We start from the raw sequence: 8,432 nt of genomic DNA, 5'->3' as shown, positions 1-8,432 counted from the left end.
GTGACCACTGGAAAAAACATAGACTTGATTGGATGGACCTTTGTTGGCATAGTGATGTCTCTGGTTTTTAATATGCTGTCGAGGTTGGTGGCTAAGTGACAAATGTGGTCCACTGGAGAAGGGAATGGCAAAGCACTTCAGTATTCTTGCCTTGAGAACCCCATGAACAGTATGAAAAGGGTACAGACCCCGGAGTCGCAAACGAGTACTACTCAACGGAGCAACTGACGTGTATTTAACCTCCAAGTTAGAGATCCCTGAGAATGTCAGTTCCTAGGCAGATTGATAAGAAGTCTGGGGTCCCCAAGGACGTGAGAGGGGTCTGGGGCTCTCCAGGAGGACATAGGGTTCTGGAGTTCTCAAGGAGGAGAAATAAACAAACTTGTTTTTCTACATTGCTTTGTCTTAGTCAATAGAGCAATGTATCTGGCTCGAGGACATGTTTGTCCTTACCAAGAACCTGCTGACTTATCCTAAGATTATATTAGGGGAGTGGGTCTGGTAAGATCTTTCTATTGTTAGTTCTAATCCCGTTATCTTAAAATGTATATTGTGGGAGTGGGTCTAGTATGATCTGTGAACCTTGAGACATTCTTTTGATTTATTGTAATAACCAATTAAAAAGAATATAGCTTCCTTGCTAAGGCTAGCGAGTGGGGCACTTTTGTCCTCCTTCTGATGCCTATGCCAGAAGCTTCCTCTGTCGCTTTTTATACTTGAATAAAACCCTGCTATACAAAAGCTCTTGGGTGATCAAGGCTGGTCCCCGGGCCCCAAGCTCAATCTTCTTCGGAGATCAGGAATCCGACATCCTCTGCTGCAAGCTATCAGCCCGCTCATCCATTAACTGGAGAGAAGCAATCTAAAGATGATGTCTGTAACCTGAAGCAGAGATTTGAGAGATCTAGTCTATATTGAACCCTTCTCTGCTACTTGATCAGTAAACCCATACACGCACTCTCTCTCTCTCTCTCTCTCTTCCTGGTTAACCTCCTCGATGACGGTATTCCATTACCTTAATCGTTCTCAATTCTACCCAAGTAGGTACACCCCAGGTTATTGGTTGGCAACAATTGGATGCCCTGAAATCCCCTTATTTGCGTCTGTGTTCTCTCTTACAGGCTTCCCTGATGGTTCGGACGGTAAAAACATCTGCCTACCATGCAGGAGACCCCGGTTCGATACCTGGGTTGGGAAGATCCCCTGGAGAAGGAAATGGCAACCCACTCCAGTACTCTTGCCTGGAAAATCCCATGGACAGAGGATCCTGCTAGGCTACGGTCCATGGGGTCGCAGGAGTTGGACACGACTGAGTGACTTCACTCTCTCTCTTACTGCTGAGTCCAAGTGGAAGGGATGCAAGTGCAGTTATTATTCAAAGGGACATGGAGAATTTCCCCCTGAAGTCTGGTTCAGAACGGACAACGTATGCTTTAGGAAAGAGTTAATGCACCTTCAAACAGGAGCTATTTCCTCCGATTTCCCTTGTATTTCCCTACCCAGAATGCCATGGTCAAGGCACCAAGGATGTTAAAGTATGTAAAGCAAATGATGAATCTGTAACCTTGGCCAGTTGAGCAGCCTGAAAGTGAGAAACATATCCTGACCTTTCTTTCCACACAACTTCCTTAGCCCAAGACATGTCCTGCCTGAAGCTGGGAGTATTTTCCCTCTCTAAAATACAAAAGCTAAGGAAGCAGGCTTTTTCAAGTTATTGGTGTCCGTTCTTTCCAGGAAAGATCCTCCTTGAGGTCTGAAGAAAATGCTAAAGGAAGAAGACAGACCTCTGCTTAGAAGAGCAAGAAGCCTGCTCTCCAGACGTGGTCAATGTCCTAGTCCATCTTGGCCAGTAAGTGGCACGCTTCCTCCGTAATTATTTTAGTAGCCTCTAGAGGAAAATGGATCTTGCTTCCTAGTCCATTTTGGCCATGGCTGTTGTCACAATATTGTAAGAAGGACATTCTCTCATTCCCAAAAATAGTCATCACAAGCAAATAACGTCTTACATAAAAGTTTCTGAAGAACCTAGAACTTTGACTCAGACTTTTAATTGGTGGCTTTGCACTCTTAGGGCTTCCCTTGTGGCTCAGAGAGTATAAAGAATCTGGCTGCAATGATGGGAGACCCAGGTTTGCTCCCTGCGTGGGGAAGATCTCCTGGAGAAGGAAATGGCCATCCACTCCAGTATTCTGCCTGGAGAATCCGATGGACAGAGGAGCCTGGTGGACTATGTTTCATGGGGTGGCAAAGAGTCGGCACGACTGAGTGACTACGCTTTGCAATCTTAAGGGGAAATGGGTAGCCAGAATCCCAAAGAAACAGGAAAGAGCTGTATGAATGGCTGGTGCAGGGGAAGGAGGAGTGAATCTTGAGAGCATACTGGGAATTGCTACAATGTGAGGAAGTATAGGCAGAATTTGTTTTATCCCATTTCACAGATAATTGCATTTTTTACAAATTGAAGGTTGGTGACAAGCCCACGTCAAGCAAGTCTATCAATGCCATTTTCCAATAGCCTTGGCACATTCCATGTCTCTGTGTCATACTGCAGTAATTCTCAGGATATTTCAAACTTTCACTGGCAAAACAATCTGAAGGTCCAGATGATCACTGGTGATTTTTAGCAATAGTGGAATGTTCTAATTAAGGTATATTACCGTCAGGCCACTCAGGATAGCTCTTCTCTTACTCTCGGTAGATCCCCTGCCCCACCGGTACAGCCTAGGCCTATGACTTGCTTTTCTCTGTACTTGTCTGAGGCCCCAGAGTTGATCTTTTGTATCAAAGGGGTGGTGAGGGGCGTGTCCCTCAACTGCTTTCCATGAAAATTAAAGAGCCCGCCTGATCTCACTCCCACTATGATTAGCCATCTCCTCCCTCACCCCCCACCCCCTCCTTCCCCATTCCCCACTTCCCTACCCTCTACTCCCCACCCCGCCATTGCTCTCAGAATGAAGCCTGTCACCATGTGTGAATACTTCCCACCACCCGTGCACCACCCATGGTGGGGTGTTGCTCCAGGACCTTGCTTCACACATGTGAGTGCCTCCCATCCCTTAAGCCATCCATGCCTCTGTTCTTGACGGCAGATTCTTCCTTTGGTCTCGAAGCTGGGCAAACAAAGGTCTTGTAAGCCTGCAGGGCACAACCCAACAATTGGTGGCAGCCAGGAGATGACAGAAACTCCTGTGAGTGTCAAGATACAGGATGAGGAATGGAAAGTTATTGGGGGCATCCACTAGAATGTGGGTCCCAAGAGTCTCTGGGTGATCCTTGAGGTGGCTGTCCGCTAACCCAGGGGGCCCCAAAGTTGCTGTCTGTAATCCCAAAGTTGTAGGGTATTCCTGAGGTGGCCGTCTGCTACCATATGGTGCCCCAGAATTGCAGGGGGAATCCCAGAAGCAACAGGGAAATCCCTGGGTGGCTGTCCACTAGTACATGGGGCCTTTGGGTGGCTGTCCCTGATGAATGGGCGCTGCCCAGAGAGCTGGAGAACAATGGCCTCAGCTAGCTCTGCTATTGTATCAAAGTGAGCCTTTTGTAATGTTTTAAGCCAGCTTTCTGGAAGGAATTGGTATTTCTCTTGTGCCTTTGCCATATAAATGATCTACCTGGGCTCTCTGATACTAGTGGTCTGTGATCTCTAAGAGTAAGGAGGAAAAGGAGCTTAGGTAAACTCGGTAGAAATAATTATGTTTGGGTAATGTCTATCTAAAATAGTCTCCCCAGATTTTGGTGACTTGAAACTGAGTTAAGAGAATTCGTTGACTTTCTGTGCCCTATGCTTAGTTGTATCACACTCTTGGAGACCCCACGGGCTACAGCCCTCCAGCTTCCTCTGTCCATGGGGATTCCCCAGACAAGAATACTGGAGTAGGTTGCCGGGCCCTCCTCCTGGGATCTTCGCAACCCAGGTCTCCTGCATTGTAGGCAGATTCTTTAGCGACCGAACCACCAGGGAAGCCCAAGAATACTGGAGTGGGGAGTTGGTCTCTCCCTTCTCCAGGGGATCTTCCTGACCCAGGAATCGAATTGGAGTCTCCTGCTCCGCAGGCGCGTTCTTTATCAGCTGAGCTACCGGGGAAGCCCCGCAGGCAGCTTAGGAAGGATGTATAATATTATTTATCTTTCCAGCATCATTTGTACCTAAAGCTTCCCGTGTGAGGACATTCTTTTCCTTTACCTCTCCTTGCAGTCTTTAGTATAACCGAAATAAAACAATACTGTTTACATAAACAGTATTCTCTGTAATACTGAGTGCTTCAATGCCGTAGGAACTGCATTTGGTTTATTCACATGTATTCCTTGGTGACAATTACACAGTCTGTCACTCGGGTACTCAATTTATATGTATAATATGAATGGAATGAATGAGTAAATAAATGTAACCACCCACTCTTTAATAAAGTTTTAAAATGGGGTTTGGATTTCACTTTTTGAGTGAAGAAACTCATTTTCTTTGATTTAATAAATATAACAAAGCACAAATGTAATCACATGAAATGGTAAAGATGCTTTAGAAATTTTAATATGATGTACAGATGAAATGTAATTTTATAAATTTCTGAACATTTTAAGTATGTTAAATGCAAGGAGGAATAAATAAATCAGCAACAGATAACCTCAGGGCAGGCATCACTTAAGGACTCATGCCCCTACAGCTGAATACTTTTATATCTACTTGCTTATTACTACTGACAAAGTATCAACTAAAGTAATTCAATGAATTTGGTGGCTAAAGCAGAAATCAGAGTCTTCTGAAATGAGCACAGGTGAGTGTACGAGGCTGATGTGGCATCTTGGTCGGTGAGAGTCATCTCAAGGTGACTTCAGAGCTCCACCCAGGTTTCTTATCCTTTTCTGCAAGATGGATGACGAAGAGAGGGCTCTCATCATCTCCACCCTGACGATTTCCCAGGCGCACTCGCTGTATTCCTTCTGTTTCAGGTAGTCACGGATTCCCTGGAAGTACCTCATCACGGCCAGCACGGGGCCCATCCTTCCCTGGTCAGAGGCATCCTCTCCCTTCACCAGGCCCGGGCAAGCATCCAGGTCCTCCAGCTGTTGCATGAGTCCAGCGCGGAGCTGGTCCCGGATGGCCGTGTTCCAGGCAGCAGGGGAGTGCTCTGTCTGTAAGAGGTTGAAGCACTGCTTGAGCATCTCGTGGAGGACAGAGAGGGCCTGGTCCTTCTGGAACTGGCCGCGCTCCAGCATCTCCTGGGGAAGACCGAAGTCTTTTCTGTCCTGCAGACAGGAGCGAGGGGAGAGTCTGCTCATTTGCCGCAGGAGCCTGAGGTTCTGCCTGCCAACCGACACATGGTTCCAAGGCCGGTTACAGCCCAGAGATCCTCCAGGGCTGCAGCTGACCAGCACCAGGGCCATCAGTAGAGAGACCGCGAAAGCCATGGGGAAGATGAGGCTGCTGCTGGCCTGCCTGAGACGGCGTCTGGGTGAACCTTGAGGTAGGGTGTCTGATGACAATCTTTCTAGCAAGGCTTTTAAGTAGGGAAGACGGTACTCATTGTCCGAAAATTTCTCCCTCACTTCCTCATTGTGCTTTCATTTAGATATTACCTATTTGACCTAGAAAATGTAGTCAATCTACACTCTGAAGTTTTACAGTAGAAGTTTAATTTTCCCAATAAACTTTGGATTTGTCAATGAACATGTGTATCAGTTAGATGAGATACTAAATAAAGGCTGAAGTTATGCAATAATACGAAGACTTATAGACATGTACATAGTTATTATGTACAGATTTAAGTATAATAATAAACATTCCTTCTGTTTGTATTTTGTCAGGAACATAAGTTTTCCTTGATCCTTAACTGCATTTTTCCCTCCTTATCTTACACGTAGGAATTCAGTCACTCAGGCCATATTGATATCTGTATTTTGTTTTCTGTCTCACCCAGGATAAGCTTGTAATTAGGAGTGAGTGAACGACTCAGATGTTTCTGTTCTTTTGAGGACATTCATTCAGGTTCCTGAGATTACATTTCACTGGGGCCACAGGGTCATGAGGAGGGGAGTATTTCCTGCCTAATCAGTAAACCAGGATGACACAGTCATCACGAGTTGCCAGCCCTCCAGGGTGCTCAGGAAGGGGACATACACCTGTGGGCGAACAGCTACCAAGTTGCAGCTACTCCCTACGGTGAGCCCAAGGCAACTCAGGATGTGATAAAATGCAAGATGCAAGAAAATGCAAGGAAAAATGCCCCAGGAGAGCTGAGATGCATGAAAGGAACGTGTTCAGTGAGCCCAGACACTTGCCTCTTCCCATACATGGGGAAAATGCTAAATTCCTTAACTTGAGATAGCTGGTTTTCTTTAATTCACAAAAACGCTTTGATGTTCAGACTACATCCCCGTTCTTGCAAATTCCTGTACAACCTGACGCTTCCCTTCACCTCCTTGGAGCAATTCTCTCAAGGTGAATTGAGAAACTGCCTCCCGAATTCCCTCCAAATAAAGTATAACGCTCATCTTTTAGGTTGTCACTATTTTTCTCTTTTTTGAATTAACTGATTTATTTTATTTGGAGGCTTATTACTTTACAATATTGCAGTGGTTTTTGCCATACATTGACGTGAATCACCCGTGGGTGTACATGTGTCCCCCATCCTGAACTCCCCTCCCACCTGCCTCCCTGTCCCATCCCTCAGCGCGGTCCCGGTGCACCAGCCCTGAGCGCCTGTCGCATTCATCCAACCTGGACTGGCCATCTACTTCACATACGGTAATATACATATTTCAATGCTAGTCTCTCAAATCATCCCACCCTCACCTTCTCCCACAGAGTCCAAAAGTCTGTTCTTTACCTCTGTGTCTCTTCTGCTGTCGCGCATATAGAGTCATTGTTACCTTCTTTCTAAACTCCATATATATGCATTAATATACTACATTAGTGTTTTTCTTTCTGACTTACTTCCCTCTGTATAATAGGCTCAAGATCAACAGTCAGGAACAATATACGAGACATCAGGGTTTCTTTCAACCAGCTTTTTATGGTCGATCTCTAGTCTTCCACGGGCTGTGCCGATACCCCCACCAGGAATCCTGCTTCTTTTCTGGTGCATGTAGGTCTGAAGATTCTCATTAACTGTCTTTCCAGTACCACCTCATTCACAAGGTGGTTATCACCTCTAGTAGCACATCTCCTCTGGAATGACGGTGTCCTCAGCCCAAAGTCTCTGGGCCTCCCCCATGAGGGCAGGCTAACCACATCCTGAGAACTTCAGAATTCTACTGTGGAGGGGCTTGTCTCCTTGTTTGCAAAGTCATTCATCTTCCAGCATCCCCACCCTCTCCCGTGCAGTGTTTGTGTGAAGGAGGGGAGTTCTCAGCGATGACTTCCTCTTCTTCCGATCCATGTCGCCAGCTATCAAGTGTCAGCAGCCCTGAGATGCTGAGATCTGAAGTGTGGAGACCTAAGTAAGTGGTGGCATTATCCAATTGCAATTGTTACACCTTTAGGAGACAATTTTTATTTTGCCACGACAGCTTTTGTTGCTCAATTCTTTTACGTAAAGTGTTCAAGATTTGTTCTGCTCAGAATTTCTGAGTTGGGTATAGGTGACTCAGTGATGGTGTTCTGTATTAGTAAAAGCTTATGTCACAGAAATCAGTCACCTTCAGGTGTTCGTTCAGTCTACATACTTCCGTTGGGCTGACTTGTCGATCCATCTCTGTGCTGTGCTCAGAATGCAGAGCAGTGAGGCCCAGGCTGTGTCAGGGAGAAATAGCCTCGGTTCTCTACTTACTCATGATGTTTTGTTTTAAATTTAAAGAACAGCAAAAGAAAAAAAAAAATTGAAGAACTTATTTTTTGCCTTTTGATTTACTGGCCAGTTTGTCTCTCCTACTGCGTTCCTTTCCGTTTCATCCTAGGGTTAATACAGAAGGAAGGGAAAGAATGGCAGAGGGGCATCACCATATTTTCTGTGATTTTCAAGACTAGAGATTTCTTTTGTTTCTCATTTCAGCTTTCCCGGAAGGCAAAACTTGATAGTTGTTTGTGGACAAAAATAAATCAAATATAATTTTGAATGTCATGAATGAGAATATAGACAACTGTCCTTTCTGCTGACAGTATGGCAAAGTGTAAGTTGAAGAAAGGTCAACCAAAAAACGGAAGGAATCATAATATTTGAAAGTTGTCAAACAGTCTCAAAGACAGCCACGTGCACGTGCTAAGTCGCTTCAGTCATGTCTGACTCTTTGTGACCCTGTGGACAGGCTCCCCTGTCCGTGGGATTCTCCAGGCAAGAATACCTGAGTGGGTTGCTATTTTCTCCTCCAGCGAATCATCCCGACCCAGGAATTAAACCGTGGTCTCTTATGTCTCCTGGATTGACACGCAAGTTCTTTACCACTGGTGTCACCTGGGAAGCCTCCACAAAGACAGCCAGGTGAGACCAAAAATTGAA

At 45.6% G+C, this 8,432-nt stretch overlaps 1 protein-coding gene across 1 annotated transcript; it reads right to left on the bottom strand.

Annotated features, from left to right (window-relative positions):
- Positions 1-4,818: 4,818 nt before the first annotated feature.
- Positions 4,819-5,406, bottom strand: LOC145537961 (interferon tau-like). The gene has a single exon (XM_081569060.1). The coding sequence runs from the start codon at positions 5,404-5,406 to the stop codon at positions 4,819-4,821; it is 588 nt and encodes a 195-aa protein (XP_081425186.1).
- Positions 5,407-8,432: the final 3,026 nt, after the last annotated feature.

This window comes from Giraffa tippelskirchi, chromosome 1 (assembly GCF_054371585.1).
Source record: "Giraffa tippelskirchi isolate mGirTip1 chromosome 1, T2T-mGirTip1v1.2.pri, whole genome shotgun sequence".
In the NCBI taxonomy this organism is placed as follows: Eukaryota; Metazoa; Chordata; class Mammalia; order Artiodactyla; family Giraffidae; genus Giraffa; species Giraffa tippelskirchi.
The sequence above is the reverse complement of the archived record's forward strand: the minus strand, read 5'-3'. Positions and strand labels throughout refer to the sequence as shown.